Raw genomic sequence first — 25,781 nt, 5'->3', positions numbered from 1 at the left:
AAACCGCGGGTTTATTCACGGCTGTCAGGATCTGCCGTGCGCCGGGGTCAGTCGCCCGCACCCACCATTCACCGTGATGTCGGGACGCGGTCGGGCCCCCCCCGCCGGGACCACGGCACGGCTGCCCCGGAGCTCCCCGGACAGGGCACCACGCTGAGCACTGGCCACCCCGAGACTCTGGGGGTCGGGAATGAGGACCCCAACTGAGAAGCTACTGAAACACAGCCCTGGTGGGCAGGACGCACAGGGCTCACAGCGAGCCCCAGGTCACAGGTGTGGTGCGCGGACGGCCCCGGGTCACCGGCCTCAGCGGCAGGGCCACTCCATGACCCTCGGCTCTTTTGGGGCCAATTTGCCAGTTTAGTGCCTGCCCGGTAGCTGTTTAACACGACGGCCTGACGGAGGTGTGACTCACGTGCCCCCTTCGAAAGCGCACAGTTAGTGGGTTCGGGGTGGTCACTTTGGCCGCCCCCCCCCCCCCCCCGCCCACGATGGCTGCTTCCTGCAGTGGTGCCCGTTCTCCGGGGGACCCTCTGCAGAGGTGCCGCTGAGCCTCGGGTCTGTGCTGGGAGGCCCCGCTTGATGTGGCCCGGCTCGCCCCAGTACCCACCTCTGCGGCAAACAGCCCGCCTGGTGGCTGGTCTCACGGGGCTCCCCTGGCCCCGCGGCCACGCACCTGCCCACCTGCCGCCACTCCGTCACCCCTGGAGGCCGGCCCAGGTTTTGGGGGCAGGGTGGGTGTGAATAAGCACATCGTGCCGGGGTCCCCAGGAGACTGTGCTGCCGTTTGCCAGCCGTGGGGCTCAGGTGAGTGACTGCCACCTGTACCTCAGCTCCTGCCCACCAGCCCGGCCCGACCCGGCCCTCGGCCTGGGACTGAGTGGTGGTCCCTGGGGCAGTCACGACCACGCAGGTGGCTCAGTGCTGCACGGTGCCCTTGTGGACGCTCCCTGACAGTCTCCCTGGCCACGCACCTCACGCAGGAGGGAAACCGAGCTCAAGGAGGACAGGGCCTTGCCAGGCCCCCTCCCTGCTGATTTCCTACTCCACGTGCCATCGGAATGTGGCCCTGTGGGCTTGGGGTTGGGGGGCTCGTTCTGGGCCCAGAAGGGCGGTGGCAGTGTGCCCACATCGTCTGGGGGTGCTGGTGAGGGGGGCGGGGGGTGGGTGCCGGACTACCATTCACTGAGCGCCATCCTCCGGTCGTAAACGCGGATGGAGCCGTCGCCAAGGCCAGCCACGATGAGGGAGCGGTGGGAGTCGCAGGACAGGCTTGTCACGCAGCTGTCAGCGCCCGTGGGGATGTCCTGGAGCCAAGCACAGGGACCGCGGTGAGCCCACCTGCGGCAGCCCGGCGCGCCATGTCTTCCCGGAGTCAGGGGCCCCCGCCGCCTCCTCCAGCGGGGAAGCCAGCGAAGGCCCACGGAGCCCGAGGGACTGGTGGGGGACTCGGGCTGAGTCAGGCCCACACCCACCCGAGAGCCGGTCCCCAGCCGCACACATCTCCGGGAACGGCTCTCGGGGCCAAGCTTTCGAGTGTCTCCCTCTTTCCTAGAGCGGAAGCACGTTTTGGTAGAAAGGGATCCTCTGAATTAGTTCGGGAAAGGGCCCCGGGAGCTCTGCCTCCTCGCCTCTCCTCCCGGCAGCTGTAAATGCTAGAAAAGGCCAGGGGGTGACGAATGCTCGGCAGGAAAGAGCGGGAGACAAAAGGCCGCACAAGAGGGAAAGTGCTCTCCCGTTGTTGGAGGCCTGCTGCCAGTGGGCACACGGGAAGGAAATCCGACACGTACGGGACTGGAATCTGATCCAAGGCAACAAGACACCGGACGAGACACACCCAGGTGGCTGAGCTGAAGACGTGTTCTGGGGGCACAGACTCCTGAGTAAGGGTTGTGAGCATGGGGGGGGGGGCGGTGAGGGGGTCCACGCTGCAACAGGAGGGCCGCAGGGGCCCCGGGAAGTAAGTGTGACAAAAGCCAACTGTGCCATCGCAGGACCCGGGCACCGGACAGAGGTCATCTCTACCGGGTGGCCCCCTGGCAGGGACCAATGACGTGGCAGGGCCTCACGGCGGCTCTCTGTCCCTAGCCCGCCCTCCGAGGGCTTGGCGGGAAGCCCAGGGCCGGGCCAGGGAGGCCGGGAGGACAGAGCTCTGGGCCTCAAGCCACAGCCAGCACCGCTGCCCAAAGTATCAGTGGCCCCGAGCTGTTTGCGGCCCTTTGCCCCCTGGCCTCTCCGCCAGGATGTCTCGGTCAAAACCAATTCACTACTTGCTCTGTTGATTAAAACGGGAAATAAAAGATGCCTTAAGAAGCACACAGTCGAATAATTCATCGTTCCAATTTAAAATGCTTTCCCCCTGCTGCTTTCTGATATTCCCTAATTTGCATGGGTAAAATAATATTTGGAAGTAATTAGGACCAGCAGAGGCTTAATCACGCTGCCAGGCAGGGTCAGGGTGTCACAGTGGACGTGCATCAAGAGGCAATTAGCCTCTGAAGGCTTGGAGGCGGGCCGCACTGCCTCCCCGCTGGGAGCTGGGACCCCCGTTCCCGCCCCTCTGTGAGGAGGGCCTGTCTGGGGGGGCGGGGCGGGGCTGGGGGGCGGGGCGGGGGGCTGTGGTCACCTGCACTTTCATCTCGCGGTCCGTGTCCCAGATTCGGACGATCCGCACGTCCCCCGAGCTCATGAGGAGGCCAGTCTCCTGCTCCCAGTCTACCACCATCCCGGCTCCTGGAGAGACAGAATGTTCCGGTGTCACCGCGGGAGCCTGTCCCAGGCGGCCACCTGGCACCAAGGACCGCCACGGCCGGGTCCCCGACCCCACGAGAACTCCAGGCCCCGAGTCTGGGTCGGGCAGCAGTTGGGAGCCCTCTCCAGATCCCCACTGGGCCCAGGCATCTGCCTGAGGGACAGCGCAGTCCGAGGACCGTCTGTCTAAGCTGTCCCAAAGCTTCAGAGCGGGCGCGGAGGCGCTTCTCTCGACCCCGTCAAAGCTCACGGACGCAGCTTCTTGGGGTCGAGCAGACCGGGCCGCGCGTGAGGCCCACGCTGGGACTGCAGTGTTCCTCAAGTTGGCACCTAAACGTCACGGGGGGGACCCCAGTTAAAACAAGGTTACATTTTAAACATACAGAAGAGAACACGACAGAAATCCCTGACCCACCCCCCAGATCTAGTGGTTGAGGCTCTCTGCCGTTTCGCCCTTTTGAAAAGAAGAGTAGATGAGAGAGTATAAAAAGAAGCATAAATAAGATTTTAGACACAGTGCGAGCCTCACTCGCCCACTCTGATGCTGAACCGTCCCAGGTCGAGGGCATCTCCCCGAGCCGGGCTCCGTGCGACCCCCACCCAGGTGCACCTGTCCACGAACTAGGACAGCTTCCATCAACGCCACCAACTTCACAAGGGGTATGTTTCCTAGCGACCTCGCTTTCCTGTAATGTTCTCTGTAGAGGACTTATCCCACCCTGTATGTAGGGGTCTGGTTAACTCATTTAACGGTTTGTTTCGCTCTTCCCCGATTCTGGAGACCACGGCTCGAGCGACGACGTCTTCCGCACCCGTGTGCTCGGGAGGGTGGCACCCAGGCAGGGGTGCGGCTCCCGTCCTGGGGTTCACTGCCCCCAGCCATGGCCACATCTGCAGCGTCCGTGGACACCGAGGTTGCCCCACATCCCGCGGTCGCTGGTGTTGGCGGTATTCCTCCTCGCTGGACCGCGTGTGCTGTGATGACACGTATCGTGACGCCAGTGTCTTGTTCTGTCACTTACGAGGTAATTTTGTGTTCTTTTGGTCACACGGGAGTCTGACGTCACGTTTGTCAAACTCATTTCTGTGGCGCTGTGGCCCCTTCCTCCCCCGGGAGCCCCGTTCTCCCCGCTCTCAGGCTGGACGACCTAACTCCTCCTTCCTTTCCGCTGCATCTATTTAGGGTGGCGGACCTCCCGCCAGGCCCCGATGACCCTTTCAAACCCCAACCTTGCTGTGTGCGCACAGGGCTCCCCACCAGGTACCCACCCCCCCCAGCAGTGCTGGGAGGGGGAGCCGGGCCCAGACCTCGGACAGACTTATGACCACAGACAATGTGGCTCAGCTGTGGAAATCTTGTAAGTGCCATGGGCTTGTGAAAGAATCTGCAGGGAGAGATGGAATTTGTGGGCACGGAGTTTCCTTCTGGGGGGGTGAGAATGTTCTGGAACTAGATGGATGGTGGTTGCACATAATGACTGCACTAAATGCCACAGAATTGAACACTTCAAAATGGTTAATTTTCTGTTATGTGAATTTCATCTAAATAATAATTTTAGAAAAGGAAAGAAAAAGAAGAAAAAAAGAAAAGGCAAGCGGGACACCCTACCCGGCTCCAGCTTTTGCTCTCCTTGACCAGACGGTCACCTGTCTGTACGCGGAGGCAGGGCCCCTGGGCCCTCCTGCCGGGGCTGGTCCACATGCATCATTACTCAAACTCGGCTGTAACCATTCAGGAACCAGTTCAGAGGCCCTGAGAGGGGCTGTGGGCCAGCACCCACTGGGACTCCCAGGCGGCCCTGGGAGGGCCAATGGTGGCCGACCGACGTGGCCTGCCTCACCAGTGTCCCAGGAACCGTTCCCGCCACGGGCCAGGATAGGGAGGGAAACGGACCCTGTCCACCTGTGGGCCTTCTCTCTGGAGTCCCTCACATAATGGGGACCGGATGTCCTCATCCAGTGGAGACGCCAGCCTCACGTGATGAAGGTCGGATGGCCGTGCACAACAGGGAGGGACGGCCGGGCAGCAGATAACTTCGCACGGAGGGAGATGGACGAAACAGGACTCAAAAGGAAGCTGGTTCACGGCCCTGAAGACCCACGTCTAAATGCGGCTGGACAGTCAGGTGTGGTGTGAGAGTGGAGAGGTTGGACGGGCACAAATGGGTCACAGGAGGGAAGCTCTGCCTGTCTTCGTCCAATAGACAACGACATGCCTTCACGCAGCAAGCCTCTGCACGTCCCTGGGACCGACGAGCTGGCAGACCCAGCAATCACACGACGTGGACGCAGCCTTTCAGTGGGAGACACGCAGATGGGGCAGGAGGGCCGGCCGGGGGAGGCCACGTGACGGGTTCTCCCAGCAGCGGCTCTTCTGACCCAGGCCAATTTGACGCCCACTCCCTTCGTGTGATTCCGAGCTCACTGGCATGGGGGCCCCTGGCTGCCGCCGTCCCCACATGGGAGGGACACTGCCACACTGATGGACAGCCGCGTCGCGCCTCAGTGACGAGATGTCAGTGCCGACAGGGCAGTCGGTCTGGGGACCATCCTCGGAAGGGGCCACCCCCCAGAAGGGATCACCCTTGGAAGGGAGAACCCTCAACCCTCGGAAGGGACCAACTTCTGGAGGGCACTGCCCTGGGGAGGGACCACCCTGGGTGGGGGACTATTCTCTGGACGAGACCCACTGGGCATCACACCACACTGACAGGCACATTTTCTTCTCATGACACAAGGATCATCTGCACTCCTGGCCGTGCCTGGGCCATTCCAGGACAAAATCCACGGACCAGGCGGCTTGAACAAGACACTGATTTCTCCAAGTCCTGGAGGCTGGACGTCTGAGGTCAGGGCGCGGGCAGGGTCGGGTCTGGCTGACAGACAGCAACATTCTCGCAAGTCCCCATGTGGCAAGGAGAAAGATGGGGTGTCTCTTCTTACAAGAGCACTGACCCCATCATGGCCCAACCACCGTGACCTCATCAAGCCATGATCACTCCCAAAGGCCCCCTTCTCATCCCATCATGTCGGGGATTAGGGCTTCAGGAAGTGGATTTTGGAGGCCATGCACATTTCTGAGGACAACGACTTCCCCTGGTTTGATCGGCGGTAACACTGAGCCATGTGTATGAGCCCACACGCCCCCAGAACCCTTTGTTGCATGGCCGGAGCGGGAGGTGATGTAGGGGTGACGTCAGCCAGCACAGGTGTGTGTGACCGCCCCTCCTGGGGAGTCCGCACCTGAGGGCACCCAGAACTGGCCCCGTGCACACCTACACTCAGGCCCCCAGGTCGACGTAGGCCCCGGGTTTTCTGCAACGGCTCCAGCTATAAGAAGCATTCTTTGTAAAATTTGGAAAATGAAAAGTAACTTGCTTTGTATAGACTCCGTAAGGCTTTTTAAAGAATACGCAAATTAACACGTCCAAAAGCGCAGCGGTCGGACCACAAGCCCTGGGCCTTTAGCCGGTAGGCCATGGCCTTCGGGGAGGGGTGGGGGGAGCACGAGCTGGGTTGGTGCCCCGCCGCCTCTGTGCCCACCTGAAAGCCCAGCTCCCGGCCTCTACCAATGACAGAGCTTAGAGAGTCTGATTACTAGGTTTCCCTCCTGACAGGGGACACGCATCTGGCCGTGTCACAGCCACGGAGGCTCACGGGCTCCCTGATCCGTGGACCCGCGGGGTGGCCGCTGCTGTGACAGAGAGCACACTGCCTGTGCTTGCAGACGTCCTTGGCCGTCCATCCGGCGCTCTGTGCCAGCCCCGCCGGGCACTGAGAAGCAGTGTAATGAGCGCGTAGGCCAGATGGCATCTGAAACATGGTGCCCGTGCCTCAGCACCATGATCTGGGGCCACGTGGACAGGCGGAGAGGGTCTGGGGTGGGGTGGGCGAACCCAAGGACTGGAGGCCAGAGTCGCAGCTCCCTGCACGGGGAGAGAGAAACGGGCTTGCTCTGTGCCGTTCTGGACGCAGGCCCGGGCTCGAGTGAGGGGGCAGTGGGCAGCTTGCTTCCCGGGCGCGTTCTTCCCGGTGGACCCCACGAGTCTGAAGATCTTGCTCTGACTCAGCTGCCTCTCCGAAGACGCCCTCGGATACAGTCGCCTGGGTGCCGACACCATGGGCCTCGCGTTTCCGTCTGGCCCGGCGGCTCCGGGCGGGGTGTCCGCTCGGCCCCCTGAGGGCTCTCACCGCGAGGAGAGGATGTGGATCTCGTGAGCTCTGGTTCCTGTTCAACTCTAGCCTCTGTGAAGGCCAAGCAAGTTCCGGTTGAAACTAGCTGGGAGCGCGTGGGGCAGCCGGCAGACTAGAAACCTGTGCGCGTGCTGCAGACGGCGGGGTTTTCCCGAGCGCCGGGCACCGCGTCCGGCAGGCAGATCCTTGCGTGTGCAGACGAATCTGACCTCGGGTAGGATGTACAAGTGCCTGGAAGGTGGTAACAGTCATATTCTCTGAACCTGTGACCCTGAGACGCATTTCACAGAGGGACAGCCCTGGATGCGGAGCTCCCAATGCCGAGAAAGCCACCGCCCCTCCTCAACGCGGGTTTCCTGACCTGAAAACCAGGCACCGGGCAGTCCTGCTCCAGAGGCGCCGGAGAGGGTAACGACGGGACAGTTGCACAGGGTGCCTTGTACGCGGGTGCCCGGGGACCTCGGCCAGCCTGCAGGGGGCACATCTTTCCACCGTCCTGGCTGTGGTGAAGGACCTAAGCTCAGGTTGGTTTGGTAACTTTTACAGAGCAAACGAGGGAAGAGAGGCAGAGTAAGGACCCCCAGTGAGGCCCACCCTGTATTACGGTCTGGTTCTTTCTGCGCTGCCAGGCTGACCCTGATGGACACCAGGGAAACAGAAAAAGGCTTATCTGACAACTCAGTTATTTCCTCTCTTTTAAACAGACACAGTGTCATCGAAATTGGCCTCTGAGACACGGAAAACGGCCAAGCCTCTTGCTGCACATCCAGCTTGCCCCAAGGACGCTTCCTGAGCACTGGCCAGGCAGGGACCTGGACTCCAGGCGTGGCAGACTCCGGTCCCAGAGAAGTGGGAGCAGCCCGGGGGGGGCACCTGGCCACCGTGTGGAGCGACAGGACGCCTCACGCGTGCGGGTTGAGGGGGGAGCCCAGCCCAGGACCGGCAGCTGCGCGAGGGCTCTGGGGCCCTCAAGGCTTCTCTCAAGGCCGGGACAAAGCAGGTGCGTCAGCATGCACAGCCAGAGAGACCTCTGTGGTGGGTTTTGCACGAAAAACGAAAACAAAACCCAAAAGGATAGGCGTGCGGAGCCCCCAGGGCAAGGGGCCAGTCCTCCGGGCACAGGCGAGAAGCACAGCCCTGTGGCAAGGGGGTCCCCACTCTCCCCGCGGGACACAGGTGCAGAGCCCCCCTCTGGGGTCAGGCCCCCTCTATGGCCCCACGAGCACCTCTTAGACATCGCCGGGTTCAGAGACGCGGGTCGGGCAGCAGAAAACTGGGCTCAGGAAACGCTGCTCAGGAGCAAATTATTTCACCTAAACTTATGTTTCCGATCTGGAAAATGGGCCAAGACCACGTGAGAGCTGCTCTAGGGGTGGGAGAAGATGGGGACATGTTCCCCATCGGTCAGGCTGGCAAGCCACCCTGTCTGAGAAGGGAGCGGGGGGCCTCCAGGCCGATGCACCCTCCAGCCTGCACAGCCTCACGCACAGTGGGGCTGTCACCGGCCCCCTCACGTCTGCCTCCTGCACCGAGGGGGCTGCCCTTCCAGATTCTAGATCCGCCTGTGGTTTCTGGAGGAACAGGGGCCTGCATCAGTGCCTGTTCCCGCACACGCCGAGCGCAGGCTGGCCAGCAGCTCCGGAAGCGGCCGGCGCGAGGCTGCTCTGCCGTCACCGTCCTGGCTTTCGTGGTCCTCGTCCTGCTTGCTTCCTGGCTGCTCCCAGTGGATGAATGTTAAGAGGGAACCAAAGGCCCAGGGCTGGCGTCAGCGTTCACACACGCCAGGCTGGACGGCGTGTTCTTGGCTCTCTGGGGCTGCCGAGGTACAGACAAGCCTGGGCCCTGTCCTGTCCCGGGCTCCGTCCCGCGGCACCGACCCCGAATGACAACGAAGCAGCTGGAAGCGACCAGACCAGGTGCCGTCCGGCCCCTCGTCTGCCCCCAGCCCCCAGCCGTGGAAGGCGGTCCTGAGGCTTTCAGAGAAAGCGACCCTGCCGTTTCCCTGAGAAGCTCGAGTACTCTTTCCCAAAGAGCAGAAGCCTGTCTCCTGCTCCGGTTTTTCCTTTCCGGATCTTACACGCAGGGAACGTGTTACCAAAACAGCTCTTCACAGAACACTGAACTGTAAGTCCGTTAGATCTGAAGGGACTTCTTGTTCTTAGCGCCTCAGCCCCCAGCGGCCCCAGACCCACCGCCTCGTCTGTCCTCCCGCGGAGGACGGCACCAGACCTTGCAAAGGGCTTCCGGGCACAGGCCGGGAGGCAGGCTCCTTTCCGCCTGACTCTGTAAATCACGGGTCTGGAATCTGCGCTGCCCGGACTCCCGAGGCCCCGTCTCCTCACAAGGTTCCCAAACGGTCAAATTAAGAGAGAAAAATGACTCGTTTAGAGCGTCACACATTTTATGTTTGCTAACCCAGTTTTACAGTTGTGTATCCAAGGGCAGCTGCGTGTGGGTGTTTTGGTAACCATTAAACTTATATGTGGATTTTTCAGATGGAAATAGATGCTATAACAAACTTGTATTAAATTCTGGAAATGATTACTTTTCAAAAGTTTAGGTGGAAAAACCAATCTTGATCTGGAACGACTTCTCTGCTCTCATGAAACGTCCTTAAATAAAGCCCACAGGATGGAGTCCCTGCCTTCGGGGTCAGGGGGCCCAGGAGGTGAAACCATGAGGCCTCGGATCCGAGGGAGATTCCTCTCAACGGCTTTCCTTAAGATTTGGTCCCAGAGCCTTATGCAACTACCTGACTCAACCCATGACCTCTGAGTGCTCGCTGGCTGGTGTTCTTTTGTTCGGGAGAGGATGTGTGGACAGGACGGACAAGCCCTAGCCCTAGCCCTCTGCTGGCCCCAAAGAGCGCCACGGGCCAGACAACAAATGCCACCACGCGGACCACAGGGGCCAGGCGCCCGCCCCCCAGCCAGGGCGGTCATAGGCAAGAGTGAAGGCACTCACCTGCCTGCTCTGGCAGTCAAGATAGACTGGGGCCTTTCGGGCCAGACCTCCCAGGAGGCGAGGATGATGGGTTTGGAGTGAGGGTTAGTTGGCCAGCCAGAGCAGTGAACAGAGCCAAACCATCCAAAAGGTTTGGAAGAACACTCAAGTAGAAAGAAGCAGGAAGGGTGACAGGTGGGAGTGGCCAAGGCCAAGCGTGCCACGGTCCAGAGAAAAAGGGCTGACCTCAACCAAAACGTGACCTGACAAGTGGGAAAACACAATTGCCAGGGTTTCTGGCCCCCAAAAAAGTCTCTCTCGAGGTGGAGAATCGGAAGAGGCTGAGGCACACCGTGAAGCCGGACCGACGAGCTATTGGAACCTCCAAGTGCCTGAGTGCCCGTAAGCGCCGCCGTGACGTCCACCGTGGCCGGGCCAGGAGGGCTCCCGGTGTGGGGAAGGTGCTGTCGGTAGGACAGGGATGGGGCCGCGGGGAGCACGGGAGAGCCCGTCCCCGACTCCACGCCAGAACATGTGCACACGTGTGTGCACGCGTGAGCCAGAGGTGCCGTGAAGCTGACGGCGCGCTGACCCTGCGCGTATCTCACAAGACTTTCCATCCTTAGTCACAGACTGAGGAACCAGACGGTGACCTGGCCGCGGGATTCCAGATGCGGACAGCTGCGTGAGGGACTTCCCGGCCAGCAGCTCTCCAGCCACCTGGTCACACCAAGTCTCCTGGGCCTGCGGACAAGGGCCCCTCCTGTGCCCCACGTGCACGCGTGCTCAGAGGACGGGCCTCGCCCACCCGCTCCGGGGCGGACGGACACGGCGGGCCGGCACACCTCCTCCTGAACAGACAGCTTGCAGGGCCAGCGGGAGAACCACACGGGGTGGGCACACAGCTTTGAGAGCCGGGGAGAGGGGTTCGGGCCCCTGCCTGGACGGCCCCTGAGGGCCACAGCCAGAACTCTGAAGGGCCCTGCCTGGCGCTGCTGGGGGTGCCACGGGTGCACAAGAGTGGCTCTTGGCGTCCCCATTCCTTCTCTCCCTTCTCTCCCTGGGGTCTCTCCCCCGGGAGCTCCCGGGTGGCTGCGGGCGGGAGACAAGCTTTTGCTCTAATCTGGGAACACTGAGGCAGAAGCGAGAGGCCCGGTGACACACAAGTGGCCGTGTTGGGCCTTGGCGGTGGTGGGGGGTGGGGGGTGATACGGATGACTGTTTTATTCCTCAGATAATTAAAACTCAGCGACGTTTTAAAGCAGTCCACAAGGAGACGTCGGCCCTGGAGCTGACGCTGGGCGGCCCCTCCCTCACGACGTCACCTCCCTGGGAAGCAACTCCCCAGGACGGGCGCTCTCACAGAGGGGAGAGGAGCCACACGGATGACCGGCCGTGAAGAGAACGGCCACACGACAACCGGACACAGACGGGGCCGTGTGGGAGCGGACACAGTCGCAGCCAGGCCGGACCGGGAGCACAGGGCAGGGGACTAAGCTGCTTTCACTGTCAGCCGAGCAGAGAGACCGTGGCCCCCGCGGCTTGGCGTCTCTGGAACCCAGCCGTGCCAGACGGTCCACGTGCCACGGCAGCACGGTGAGCCCCCGAGGGACCGGTGTGCGGCGGCAGCTGTGTCCCCCCAACCCGGGCGAGCGTCCGCGGCCTCCGCCGTCCGGACAGACGTGCCCGCGTGCCACGGCGCTCGCCCCCCGAAGGGAGCTCGCCTGGGCACGGGGCGCGGCCCCCGGGCCTTTCCCGCAGCGCCGGCTGCAAGCCCAGGACGAGGGTGCGGCAGGTGCGCCCACAGCCGGTGAGCCCTTCGGGGGCCGCGTCTCCCGACCTGCAAGTGGTCCAGGGCAGCCGGGGGAGAGCGGCGGCTCACAGCTGAGGCGGCCGGTGGGGAGCCACCGCCAGGGGGAGGCGGGCGGGCGGGCGGGCAGTGAGGGGCCGCGCCGCTCCCGGGAGCACCCACCTCTGGTGGTGGGCAGCATGTCCGAGAGCCCCTGCCAAGCGGTCACCATCTCTGGGTTCTTCTCCAAATCCGCAAAGTTCTTCCAGACTCTGATGGCGCCGTCATCTTGGGGAGAGAAGGGGGGGAGGTGAAAACGCAGGCCTGGCCTCCGGCACGCGGGAGGGAGCCCCCCCTGGGTGGCAGGAGACCACGCGGTCCCCCTCGAGGCGGCCTGACGCAGGCGCAGCGGGCCGGTCGCGCGTCGCCGTCCTCAGACTCCCGTCTGGGCGCAGGGGGACCCGCCCCTACTTTCGGCTCTGGCCCCAGGTGGCTCCCTTCCTTGCAGTGACTCACTCGCACCACGAAGTCAGACCTCCGGCCGAGCCCTCAGCTTGTGACCCCACGGGCTCCCTGCATCAGGAGGCGGGCGGGCCGCCCCTCCCTGCCCGGGACACTCAGCACGGGGCTCTGCGAGCCTGAGTGGCATAAGCGTGAGGCTCCGCCCGTGTCCCTACGCCCCACGCGGACCGCGCTCTCCGGACTCGCCGGCCCCTCACGCATGGCCTCAGAGGTGGCTCCCGCCTGGAGGATGACCGCACGGGATGCCCGCTGACCCGTCCCCGCCCGCACCCACCCGTCGGCTCGTCCCGGCCCCGGTCTCCTTGACAGTGAACTTACCCTGCTCTGGAACCCAAGCCCTCGTGCTGCTTCTCTGCTGGAACCCCCTACTCCTGGGGACCCTCCGCAGCGCCCGCCGTGCTGGGGATCACTCCCCCCTCCTCCTCCTCCGCGGTGCTGAGAGGCGCTCAGTACGCCCCGTCCTGCAGCTTCCCGCACCACCGCCCCGCCCTTGTCCACCCCTTCACCCTGATGCCTGCGGCCGAGGGAACGGCTCTGGATGGTGGCTCAACTTTGTGTGGTCCTGAGATGGCAATGCCTGGGGAGAGGCCGCCAGCAGGACCCTTCCCCGTGGGTACGTCATTCACAGTGGGGCCCAGGAACCCTCTGAAGGGAAGGGCATTCCCAGTGCAGTCAGCTCAGCTATGTTGATGGCTCAGAAGCTCAGGCCCAACACAGGCCGGGCCAGAATGGGGACATGCCCAGGATAGCACAGGACAGGGCAGGCCCAAGCTCAGAGCAGAGAGGGACAAGACAAGAGTAGGCCCAGGACAGGACAGGGACAGGCCCAGCACAGGGATAGGACAGGATAGGACGGGGACAGACCCAGGACAGGACAGGCCCGGGACAGGATGGGAACAGACCCAGGACAGGACGGGACAGACCCAGGACAGGACGGGGATAGGCCCAGGACAGGGATAGGACAGAATAGGACGGGGACAGACCCAGGACAGGACAGGCCCGGGACAGGATGGGGACAGACCCAGGACAGGACGGGGACAGGCCTAGGACAGGGAAAGACCTAAGATAGGACAGGATAGGATGGGGACAGACCCAGGACAGGACAGGCCCGGGACAGGATGGGGACAGGCCCAGGACAGGACAGGGACAGACCCAGGACAGGACGGGGACAGACCCAGGACAGGACGGAGATAGGCCCAGGACAGAGAAAGACCAAGGATAGGACAGGACAGGACAGGGACAGATCTAGGGCAGGACAGGACGGGACAGGCCCAGGACAGGGACAGGATGGGGACAGGCCCAGGACAGGACGGGGACAGGCCCAGGACAGAGAAAGACCAAGGATAGGACAGGACAGGACAGGACAGGACGGGACAGGCCCAGGACAGGGACGGGATTGGGACAGGCCCAGGACAGGGAAAGACCTAGGATAGGACATGACAGGACAGAGACAGACCCAGGACAGGATGGGGACAGGACAGGGACAGGCCCAGGCCAGGCTGAGGCCAGGACGGGGACAGACCGAGGTCAGGACTGGGGTAATGTGGGAAATAAGCCTGCATGTCGACCTTGGCCCCCTCTCGTGTGCCCCTTCTCCCTGCCCGCCTGTCCCATCCTGGTCTGTCACCCCTGAAGAAGCACAGTTAGACCATCAGTGACCTCTCATTACCCAGAGACAGCGGAGTCCTGTCTTTAAACCGCTAAAGCAGACGCCTGTGGCTCAGGGTGGCGTCCTGGGAAGCCTGTTCCAGAGTGATGTGAAGTGACCCATTTCAGACCCCTCCACCTCACCTCCGAGGGCGTCACGGGGGCCGGGGGGCCGGAGGCAGACAGCGCCTTTCCCGGTCAGGGGAGGTCCTGCCCAGAGCAGGAGACGGTCCCGGGACACCCCCGGCACTGGTCACCCTGCTTCCCCTGTTTGTGGGCGAAGCCCGTTCCCTCCAAAACCTCCCACGTCCTCGGTGACGGTGGCTGTTCCTGTGAGCAGTGCCCCTTGGCAGAAGAACGATCAGGATCAAAAAAGGCCGTGTATGAATGTGTGCTGGGGTCTCCACGCTGGGTGTGGGGACCCGGCCCCACAAAGCCCACTCACCTGTGGCCGTGAGCAGCAGCGAGCAGTCCTGGCCATTCAGGTACTCCATGGCGGTGACCCTGGTATACCGAGGGTTTCCGTTGTGGAAGTAATCCAGCTTCTCCCCTTTCTCCCAGTCCCAAAAACTTCGGGGAAGGAGAGAGGAAGAAGGTCAGTCGTCAGGGAGACGCAAACAAAATGCACAGGGCGATCGCCCCCCACCTGCCAGGGTGGCCACGACCAAAGCCACGAGAGCCACTAGCTCTGGCAGGGTGTGGACAAACAGCCCTAGCGCACGGCTGCCGGGGGCTGGCTGGGGTGGGCATGGGGGCGCCCCGGGGCCTGGGGTCCCTCTGCTGGCCGTCCACCGAGAGGTCCGCCCACCCCCGTTCACGACCGCCAATGGATGGACACAGGTCGACACAGAGGACTTGGCCGTGTGCCCGTAGACACAGAGCATCGGAACAACAGTGCTTATTGCTATTAGAACCTTAATTATTAGGACACACGACTGTCTACAGAGTCTTTAACATTCTGCTTCTACCTTACAGGAACTCTTAAAAACATAAACATACGGGTGGCTCGCAGTCGTTTAGAATCTGAGGTCAACTTCAGCTCCTTTGGTGTCAGATGTAAGCTGTTCCAGGACAGGTATCGAAAGATACCTGTCTCCCTTGTTATTTACTTTGTCGCTTCCTTCGTAACAAAATTAAACCCAACAAACCATCAAGGTGGACTTAATCTTACGGTCTTGTCCTCCTCTAAGCTGTGTTGAAAGTAAACATATTTTTAAGAAATGAAAAAGAGAACCTGCCCTTAAGGACATATTGAAAAAAAACCCCAAAACTCGGGAAATGACCTGAGCGTCCCTTGCTGGATGGGGGAATAAAGCTGGCTCAGCCACACACCAGGTATCGCCCGGCCTGGACAAGGAGGGACGCTCTGACACCTGCCATAGTGTGGACAGCCCCAGGGCACAGGGCTCAGTGGAAGGACCAGACCCGGGACAGGTGAGGTCCCCGGGGTCTCAAATCCAGAGACAGACAGCGGGACGGTGGGCGCCGGGGGGAGTGGGAGGGGGAGTTAGAGTCTAACGGGGGTGGAGTTTCAGATTTTCAAGACGGAAAGAGTTCTGGAGGCGGACGGCGGCGGTGGCCGCGCGGTGTGAACGCGCTTGGTGGCCCTGAACTGGGCACTTAAACCCGGTTAGCATGCTGAACTGTGCTGTGTGTATTTTACCACAATAAAGAAAAGGGGAAAGACAGAGGGAACAACACCCTGACCTCGCCCCCCACGAAGTGCGTACGTTCTCTGCGACGCAAGCGCAGCACTCACAGTAAATCGGGGCTGGCGTCTTGCGATCACGCGTCTCCACAGGCGGTACCGAGAGCGAACCCCTTGTGCGTCCCCGTCACACCGTGGCTCTGAGGAGCCCACGTGTGCTCTGGCGTCGGCACGAGAGGCTCCCGCCAGCCCGCGCACCTCTCTCTCCCCCCGTGTTCTCGAGCCCTGCCGCCCGCAGCACCCCAGAGGGCTCGCGGCTCCCGCGCCGGGAACACGGCACCGTCACCGGGGGGCTGGCCGTTACCGGCTGAGACACACGAGCCGCCTGTGCCCTGCGTACCAGATGCTGTCTTTATCAGCCACGGCCACACACGGCGTAAAGGGGTGGAACTTGACCACGGAGGGGACACCGGGGTTCCTGTTCAGAAATATCTGGTCGTCCAGTCTTGCGATACCTGCCCAAAGAGACACACAGCGATGGGCCTCGACGTGCAGAACCCGGGGGTCGTGGCGCCTCCTGTCTGGGGACCTGGGGAGGCACAAGGGACACACAGGGCAAGCAGGGGTCGGACGAGGGCCTGGCTCCCTGACCGCAGGGTCCCCCCAGCACGAGTTTGCAGTCAGCGCTCGTCAGTTCGTGCGTGCAATGACGCCGTGCTCAGAGATGTGCAAGTTGGTGGTTTTCGAAGAAAGCAGGAAGGCCACCGTTTGTAACTTAGTTCCAGGTCGAAGCATCGGGCACACGGGCCACGGTCTTGGTGGCCTCTCAGGGGGGTGGTCCCTAACGGAACTACCCGGTTGAGGGACAGATCACCACAGACGACAGGGAGGTGAACGAGGGTGTGTGCACCGGGCCCCCAAAACCAGAACCAGGAAAGAAGCCGTCAGGAAGGGGCTTTGAAGGAGTCTCAGGAAAACAGTAAAAAGAGGCTAAAAGGACAAGAGATCAAGATAGGTTTAGGTGGGATTTTGGTGACTCATATGAGGTCGACCCAGGGCAGCCAAGGGACTTGGGGTCCCTGCAGCGTTGTCGGGCACCGGCCTGGCCCCTGGGAAACCCGGGGGGGCCATTAGTGCTGGCTTCACCCTGCAGTCTCCACCCACCCCCCCCCCCCCCCCCCCCGTTATAGCACCAACACGGAAAACCAGCCGGTGACAAGGACAGGGGCAAAGGGACACACGCCAAAAGGTCCCAGGGGCTCTGTCTGTGGCAGCAGTGTTACCCGCAGGGGCCCCGACCGCGGGTGGCCGGGAGACACCGGGAACACCGACTCCCGGGTCAGGGTGCATTGTGCGTTTGTGACAACGCTGGTCCTGCCGGCCAAGGTCACTGGGGGAGGCCGGGCACAGGCGTCGGGGGAACCACCTCATTAAGCTGCAGGCACCCCCTCTCTCAGGGGGGCACAGCCGCCTCTCAGAAGGGGCACTTTCCACTGGCGGCAGCCTCTGCGCGGGCACGTGAGTGGGGTCGCCCGTGTCCCTGTCTCTGGTGGCCGGGTCCACCGCACGGACCTCTCAGGGGCTGACGTGCCCGGCGACTGCGTCCGGGAGCCCCCCTCAGCTGTGTCTAACAAGGAGGCCTCCCCTTCCCACAAAGACTGGGAGAACCCGACCCGGGTTACAAAGACAGTCTTTTGTGTTCGTCAGGAAAGCCCAGCTCTTTCTCCAGAGCCCCTGGCCCTGTGTGTGGCTTCTCCATCGGGGCCAGTCTGCCTTCCGATGCCTAACTGCGGGAGGCGGACGCGGGTACAGGGAGTCCCCTGTCCTGTAGAACGGGGGCCCTGCAGGACCGCAGACCTTCGAGAAAACAGCCTCCGATGCTGTAATTCCCAGAGTGCCGACGCTCTGGTGGCTGTTCTGTCCTCGGGAAGAAAGCCGTGGGGCGTGGGCCGGCCTGGCTGCACACGTCCGAGCGGTGACTGCCGGGCCAGCAGACGCCGAGGCGTAAACACTAGGCTGCTTTACATCTAGCCGCCGCCAGCCCCTCACGGAGGCAGCCTTACGAGGCGACTACGGCCCCAAGGCGTTTTACGGAGAGCGCTGCACACCGAGGCGGCCGCATGCCACAGTGGCTTTGGAGCGGCTGCGTGTGCTCAGGGACACGCGTGTCTGCGGGGACAGCCTGTCTCGTGGGCCCCACCCCCGGCTGTAAAGAGCGACCCTTGGCAACCGCCACCATTTTACAGGACGGAAAGGCAAGGCGGGATCAGTCCATCAACAGAAGGGCTGACAGCCCGCGACGTCCCGCTCTGTGCGGGGGCCTGGGCAGCGGGTCGGCCCGGCCGGCCCAGTGACTGGGGGCCACGCTGGCTTCGCAGTAGAAGATGGAGGTGCACCCCACCTCTCTGTGCCCCCGAAGCCGCGGGGCTGGGAGAGCGGGAGGGTGGGGGTGGGGGTGGGGGAGGGGAGGGAGGCTGCCCGTCCAGCACTGGTGAGGCTGGGGGCCCGTAAACGGGGCCTCTCTCGGCAAGTCTGGTAAAAGGGTCGGTAAGGTGGGACTCAGATACAGCACCGGTTGACAGTGGGATTATTCCGGGACAGGAGGGGCCAGCTGGGCACAAGCAGCGCCTTGCGTGTGGCCTGTGTCCCAGACAGAGCTTGGGGCTCCTTCCGCCCTGGGGGTGGCAGGGCGCACAAGGCTCGCTTGCGCGAGAGGCCGGCGGGGGCTTCTCTTGGGAGAGAGTAGCCGAGCGCTCTGGGGGCTCCTGGGGGCCAGCCTGGAGGAGGGCCTGCACCCCGCCAGCCCCACCACGGGCCCTCGGAGGCGCCCCCCTCGGGAGGCGGGCGGCTTACCCTTCTGGATGAGCTGCCGCGCCTGCTGCCTGACGTGGGTGTTGCGGAGAAATCGCCACTCGCGCTCCTTGCGGATCTGACTCTCCAGGTCGTGTTCCTCCGGGATCTTGAACGATAAAAACACCAAGTGAGGTTCGCGAGTAAGTCACAGGCATCCTGTCTGCGCCTCATGGACCCCGCGTTGCTCACAGACGGGAGGTTCGCGGCCACCCCGCGGCCAGCACGCCTTCCCAGCTGCCTCTGCTCACCTCCCGGGTCTCGGCACATCTCGGCGACTTTCACGGTACCTCACGCTTTTCATCACTGGTACGTTTGTTATGGTGATCTGTGGCGCTGACGCCTCTGACGGCCCAGGTGACGGTCAGCATGTTTTAGTAGGGAGGTATTGTCTTAAACGTTTTTATCTGTTTATTTATTAGCATTATTTTTAATGTGTTTTTATTTTTGAGAGTGTGCGGACGCGCAGGAGCAGGGGAGGGGCAGACAGAGGGAGAGAGAGGATCAGAAGCGGGCTGTGAGCTGTCAGCACAGAGCCTGATACGGGGCTCAAGCTCACCAATTGTGGGATCATGACCTGAACCGAAGTCAGATGTTCAACTGAGCCACCCAGGCGCTCCTTTTTATTTATTTTTGAGAGAAAGAGACAGAGAGAGAGCGAGAGAGAGAGAGCGCGCGCATGTGAGTAGGGAAGGGGAAGAGAGAGAGGAAGAGAGAATCCAGTGAGGCTCTGAGCCGTCAGTACAAAGCCTGACGCGGGGCTCGAACTCGCGAACCGCGAGATCATGAACCGAGTTCACTGAGCCACTCGGGCATCCCTGAAGTATTTTTGAATTCAGGTCCCTACGCTGTTTCCTCAGCCACGGTGCTATCACACGACCGGCGGACTGCAGCGTAGGGCAGTGACTTATGCGCTCTGGGGAACCAAAACATGCGTGGGCTCACTTTACTGTGGCTCTGGACCCAAACCTGCAGTGTGTCCGAGGTCATGACCAGAAAGAAAGGACCCTGTTCCCGAACGAGGAAACTGGGTTCTGCAGCCTGGCCAGGGCGCCCCAGCCCAGCTGGCTGGCACAAGAGGGTGGCAGACAGGAGTGCCTGGCCTCCCCCCCGAGGGGGAGCTGCCCGCTCCGCAGGCCGCTGGGTCTAGAGGATGAGAGGACCCCCTGGGGAGGGCAGGGAGCGGCACAGACTCAGGGGATGCCTCAACCCCTGAGGCCATGTGCCATCCTGCTCCTAGGAGCCCCTGACACGGGGCAGCAGGGCAGCCTCTGCCAAGGCAGACAAGGAGCTTCAGGGACAAGGAGCTGGCGGGATTCAGCCTGAGCTGAGGGGGCCGGAGGCCGACGCCGCACACACTGAAAAGGCAAAATCAGAAAAAGGTGGGCCGTGCCCAGGAACTTTTGCCTTTATCCCTCCTCTTGTGCCAGAGAAGTGGGGCATCGCACTTGACCAGAAAGGGGCTTATGACAGCAACAGAGGGGCCCTGGTGGGGGGGGGGGGCCTGTGCGGCCTGAGCTGACTGAGCACAGGGTGAAGTATCAGGAAACGGCCAGACTGTGGACGCGGTCAGCTTCAAACAGCTCCCAAGAACCCTGTACCCTCCCCACCGAGCCACGGTGTCAGAGACTGAGCTCAGGTCCCCACGAAATACGTGCGTGCCCCACAAACCGCCCTGTTCTCTGTTCCTTGAGCAGGGGTCCTTCCTGCTTCGTGGCCCGTGTGCGCGTACTCGTGTGCCTGTGCACGGACGGTTGTGTAAAACCAGCGTCCGCAAGAGGCCCGCCCCCCACCAAGAGGAAGCCGGGATTTAAGTTGGCTTTTGTAATAAACGTGGATTTCCTTAATCCTCACGTGCCATCAAGTAAACTGGATTGGCCCTGGGTCCCCGCTTGAACACCCAGGGTCGTCGAGTGCCAAAATACAGAAGAGACTGATCACACAAGAGAAAACCCTACCTGGTCTCGGCTGAGCCGAGAAGCCGGGCCTACCTTAACCTGCCCGTGGTCAGCGCGGTAACACCACACGGTACCAGACAGCCCGCGCTCGGATGTAAAGATCGTTTTCTCTGCTGGGGAAAGCACGGGGCGGAGAGCAGGGACGGTGGCCACAGGCGTGTTCTTGGGCGCCAGCATGGCTAAGAAACAGCACGCGTCTACACGGACAGGAGCCCAGACCACGGCACATTTCCCGTGTCCACGCTGGAAGCTCCGTGTTCTGATTACAAAACAGAAACACCCACCCACCCTCCCCGGCCTCACTGCTGGAGCCCGCGGGTCCCTGCTGCGAGCTGTTTCCTTGCTGTGCTCCTTCTTTTTTTCCGAAGAATCACAACCCCACACCGAACAAGACAGCAACAGCCACAACAGACATCCACACGTGGAGGCGACAAGAAGAAACGGTGTCAGCTGCCTCCACAGAACGTTTGTTTAGAGGTTTGGAAATAACCCGGGGGGTAGACGGGGTAGATCACGGGTTGGTAACAGTTGGTTTCACTTCGTGACGACCCAGAGCTTGTTCCAAAAGACACGGCAAGTGGTCAGCAACACCAACCAGAAAAACACTGAAAGCGTGGGCGGGGCGAGGATATCGCCCTTTGATGGAATCCGGTTTCCGTGGGAACACATCGCAGGAAGAGTGAGAGGCGCTCCGAGCAGGAGGGCAGGACGGGCACTGGGTTCCTGGACGCACGTGCCCCAGGGCCCAGGTGCCCCCTTGCGCAGGCAGGGACCGGGCCCAGGGACGGACCTGGGGCTGCAAAGGACACAAGACGGCGGCTGCAAGGACAGGAAGGAAGGCGCGTGAACGTGCGGGGCCCCTGGCAGGCCCGTCGATGGAGGTGCCCCTCCCCCCCCCCAGGTGTGCTCATCCAAGGAGACGGTCAGAGCTGGGCCGCACACGGCTCTGCGATGCCGCTGGCATCCACCTGGGGACGGTCTGCCCAGAGCCACCAGGACGAGCCAGCGGGATGGAGAGCCACAGGTGCGGGGCGGGTGCGGGGCAGTGCTGTGCGACTGCGGCCGTGACCCCTCGGTCCCAGCACCCATTCCCGCCCTTCAGCCTCCCGGAGACGCGGGGGCTGGGGCCTCAGGCCTGGCCTGTCCCCGGGGCAACCAAGGGCGAGGGTCAGAGGGTCCCCCAAAGGCAAAAGGGGAGACGGGCCTTGGGGAAGGCCCGTTAACTCCGCGCCAAGTGCTCAGACCCCGAGCTCCGTTTCCACCCAGAAACGAGGCCCGTTCTGACGACACAACCGAGTGCCTCTGGGCCACACTCGCTGTGACTTTTCCTGTTGTGTGAGAAGCCACCCCTCCCCCCTTCCCCCGCCACAAACGAGGACGTCACCCTGGCGGAGAGAGGTGGCGGATGCCGGCAGCAGGTGCGCTAGTGACGGCCGCTCCTGACCTGGCCGGGCCGGCTCTGTGCTCGCGCCCTTGGCCCTGACGGGAGAAGCTCTGAGGGGAGGGGAGGGGAGGGGAGGGTGTCCTGCGTGCACGGAGGCCCAGACACGGGCACCTCTGCCCCGCGACCACGGGTCCTGCGAAGCATCGGGTTGACGGAGGCGGGGTCCCCCTCCAGGACGCTCCTCCTCTCGGGGGCTTGGTCACAAGCCCACCGCCTGGTGGGGAACGGACCTGGCCCTGCCCCGTGCCCCTGTGCGGTCGGCCTCCCCCGGCCCCAGGCCCGGCCCCACCCACTTCCTGCGTGTCTGGCTTCCCTCGCTGAGCGAGCCGCACCTGACTCCTCGTGTCGTGTGCATGTCGGTTTATCGGGGCGACTTTTTTCAGGGGACCGGTATTCGTCCCAGCACCGTTTCTCCCCCGGGTGAAACGTCTGGGTTCCGTCCGGTTTCCGGCGATCGTGAATAAAGCCGCCGTAAACACGCACATGTAGCTTTTGTCGCTTGTCCCGGTGAACGTCCAGCAGGGTTGCCGGGATGCACGGTCAGCATAGGCTCAGTCGCACACGTTTCCAGGGCGCCTGGCACAGCGAGGGGCGAGAGTCTGGGCTGCTCTGCTTCCTCTGCCGGTGCTCGGGACTGAGCGATCTAAAATGTCGGCCGTCGAGTCCGTGAGTTCGAGCCCCGCGTCAGGCTCTGGGCTGATGGCTCGGAGCCTGGAGCCTGTTTCCGATTCTGTGTCTCCCTCTCTCTCTGCCCCTCCCCCGTTCATGCTCTGTCTCTCTCTGTCCCAAAAATAAATAAAAAATGTTGAAAAAAAAAAAAAATGTTTAAAATGTCGGCCGTCGAATGGAAGCGAGCTGCTGCCTCCTGCGGCAGCTCGCGGCCCCGGCGACCCCTGCCTCACCGTCTCACACCTTCCCAGGGCTCCTTTGCTGTGTGCACGCCTTTTCGGTAAAGGGTCTGTGCAAACCTTTTGCCCGTTAGTTCTAATGGTGTTGCGTCCTTCCACGTGGGATTTTGGGAGTTCTTTATGTACGTGGGATAAAAGGCTTTTATTAGGAGTTTTACGATATTTTTCTCCAGTCCGTGGCTTGTGTTTTCATGCCAACGGTGATACGCAAAAAGCAGTCAACATGACGAAACTCCATATACCATTTTCCTTCTGGGTTTCGTGACTTCTCAAAGAACCATCGCCCGATAGGCCAGAAGGGGCTTCTAGAAGTCTCGCGGCTGCGGGATTCACAGTAGGGCAAGAAGAGGCTCCTTGAGTTGGTTTCTGAATAAGGTGTGGGGCATGGAGTGACGTTCGTCTCGTGGGCAAATGGATGTCCAGCCGCTGTGGTTCCGCTTGCTGGAAAGACCATCCTCTGTCCACTGAAATGAGCTGTCCTGCAGCTTTGTGGGAAATCGGTGGCATGCACCGTGGCTCCGCCCTGGACCCCGTTCGGCCCCACTGGTCCCCCCCGCCCCCCATTCCACTCCCGCCCTCAGGGGGACTCTTGAAATCAGTGTGAGTCCTCCAACTTCGCCTTCTGCCTACATTTCTTCGGTTAAGTTTCTTTGCGTCGCCCCATAAATTCTAGAATCGGCTTGCTGATTAAAACAAAACCTGTTGGGATGTTGAATGAGATGGCATCGGCCCATACGCCAGGTTAGGGAGACCTGACACCTGGCCCACGAGCACACCTTCAGTGGGTTAGGCCTTCTAAAATTTCTTTCATCGTGTTTTGTATTTTTCAGCAGTTGAGTCCTGCTTGTATTAAAAAAATATATAGCTAATTTAATTACAGCTCATGTTTTGGGGGTTAAGTGGCTTAATTCCAATTTCCAGTGGTTAGTATAGAAATACGATCAGTTTTTGTGTAACGTTGGGTATTCAGCGATCTTATCTCACCTGTTCTGGCAACATCATGCGGGTTGTTTAGGATTTTCTACGTACACAACGATTCTGTGTGAACAGTTTTATTTCACTTTCTACCTTTGCTTGCCTTCCTGGACACCCAGGGCCTCTGGTAGGTTGTTGAAAAGGAGCCGCGAGATCAGACACCCTTACCTTGGTCCTGGTTTTATAGGTTTTTTTTTTTTTTTCAACGTTTTTTATTTATTTTTGGGACAGAGAGAGACAGAGCATGAACGGGGGAGGGGCAGAGAGAGAAGGAGACACAGAATCGGAAAGAGGCTCCAGGCTCCGAGCCGTCAGCCCAGAGCCCGACGCGGGGCTCGAACTCACGGACCGCGAGATAGTGACCCTGCTGAAGTCGGACGCTCAACCGTCCGCGCCACCCAGGCACCCCGGTCCTGGTTTTAGAGACAAGACATCCAGTCTCTCCCTGGTGAGAAAGGGAGCCGCGGGTTTTGTAGGTGCCCTGCACGAGGGTGAGGAAGTTGACTTCTGGTCCTGGTTGGTGGAGAGTTTTATGACGATTATTTGCCGAATTCCGTCAAATCCTTTCTCTGCAGCTTTTGGGATGAACAGGTGGCTTTTCTTGAGCCGACTGATCCATTCAATTGCAGTCAATTGCATGATTAATTAAAACTGGGGATTCAGCTTTGCGTTCTTGAGATGTAATCCACTCGGTCAGTTGCCCACTTGACGTGTTGCCCCTTTAAAGTTTGCCACGTTGGATCTGTTAATGTTGCGTCGAAGGTTTTGAGGCCATGTTCGTGGAGGACACTGGTTTCTGGTTTTTTACTGTTGTGAAGTCTTTGGTTTTGGGATCACAGTGATGCCGCCTTCCTAAAACGATCTGGGAAGTGTTCACTCCTTTTGTTTCCTGTGACAGACTGCGGAGGACTGGTATCATTCTGGTAGAATTTTCCAGTGAAACTCTGCTGGTTCTGGAGCTATCTTCTCTTCGTTGGACAGTTTTAGCTTCAAACTCATTTCCCTTAACAGATGTGGGCCTATCTGGGTTCTCTACTTCGTATGGGGTGAGTTTTGGTAGTTCGTGTCTTTCAAGGAATGTGTGCATTTCCTCCAAGTTGTTGGGTCTGTGGGTGTAAAGTCTTGATGTCGGAGGTACCTCCGGACTCTCTCATTCGAAACCGGTCTGCACGTCTCTCCTTAAGTCGGTGCCACGCTGTCTCCATCCCTGCAATCGTGCAGCAAGGTTTGCAACTGGGGAGCGCGAGTTGTTTTTTTTTGTTTGCCCTGGACAGCATCTTTAGTGCTATTCTGGGTCTCTTGCACTTCCATCTGAATTTTAGTCTCAGCTTGTCAGTTTCCACACACAAAAAAGGCAACTGGGATTCTCACCGGCATCACGTGGACCCTGGGTCTCTTTGGGGCCCTGCCGTATTAAGTCCTGTGACCCGTGAACACATGATAACTTCCCGTTTACGCAGGCCTTTGTTAATCTTTCGACACTGTTTAGTTTAAAGAACGTTTTAGAGAGACCACAGCTGACAATCCACGATCCCTCGGCCCCCGATGGTTCACAATTCAGCAGTGATTTACAAGGCACAAGGGCGCCGGCACCAGGCCAGCACGTCAGAAGACGGGCAGAGGGGCAGAAGCGGTGCCCCGGTGGCAGCGAGCGGGAGCACGCAGTCCTCCCGGCGTGGCCACGTGGAAACGTGGAGTGCTGGTTGAGCCTCCCTGCTGCCCACACACTTCCATCACAAAGCAAACGCTCCTCCCATCCTAGTGTTCCTGGAGGGGAATCAACGCGTCTGTTTGTTTTCCAGCTGAACGTTCCACAAAGAGCCAAGGCATACGTCTTAGGAACGGGACACAGTACGGCACCGCCTGACCTCCTGACGTAGTTAAATCTCACAGCAAACTAAACTGTGGGCAATAATCTGACGGTGTGACCGAGTCTGGTTCTTGGGCTATGTCGGCCTGGAGGTTTATGTACAAGAAAGGAAAAAGCAGAAGCCATTTTTGTGGAACGTTTGGAGACATGAGAAAACGTCCAACGTTTATAACTGCGTAAGTGAAAAAGCAGGAAACACAGCTGTACCCGTGGAGTAGGTACAATGGCAGTGCGTGTGGGGTGGGCGGGGAGAGAATTCTGGGTGGTTTCACTTTTATTTTA

General features: G+C 60.9%; 1 protein-coding gene across 1 annotated transcript in view; it reads right to left on the bottom strand.

The window, feature by feature from the left end:
- RPTOR (regulatory associated protein of MTOR complex 1) overlaps window positions 1-25,781 on the bottom strand; it is a 334,863-nt gene that overhangs the window by 4,119 nt on the left and 304,963 nt on the right. The window contains exons 25-30 of the mRNA XM_042914527.1: window positions 18,348-18,453; window positions 15,895-16,009; window positions 14,292-14,416; window positions 11,861-11,965; window positions 2,627-2,733; window positions 1,180-1,307 (exon numbers count right to left, since the gene is read on the bottom strand). Of these exons, the coding sequence (XP_042770461.1) occupies window positions 1,180-1,307; window positions 2,627-2,733; window positions 11,861-11,965; window positions 14,292-14,416; window positions 15,895-16,009; window positions 18,348-18,453 (686 nt within the window). The remainder of the gene's footprint in view (window positions 1-1,179; window positions 1,308-2,626; window positions 2,734-11,860; window positions 11,966-14,291; window positions 14,417-15,894; window positions 16,010-18,347; window positions 18,454-25,781) is intronic.

The sequence above is a fragment of the Panthera leo genome, chromosome E1 (genome assembly GCF_018350215.1).
Source record: "Panthera leo isolate Ple1 chromosome E1, P.leo_Ple1_pat1.1, whole genome shotgun sequence".
Classification (NCBI taxonomy): Eukaryota; Metazoa; Chordata; class Mammalia; order Carnivora; family Felidae; genus Panthera; species Panthera leo.
Note: the sequence above shows the minus strand (reverse complement) of the source record. Positions and strands in the feature narration are given on the sequence as shown.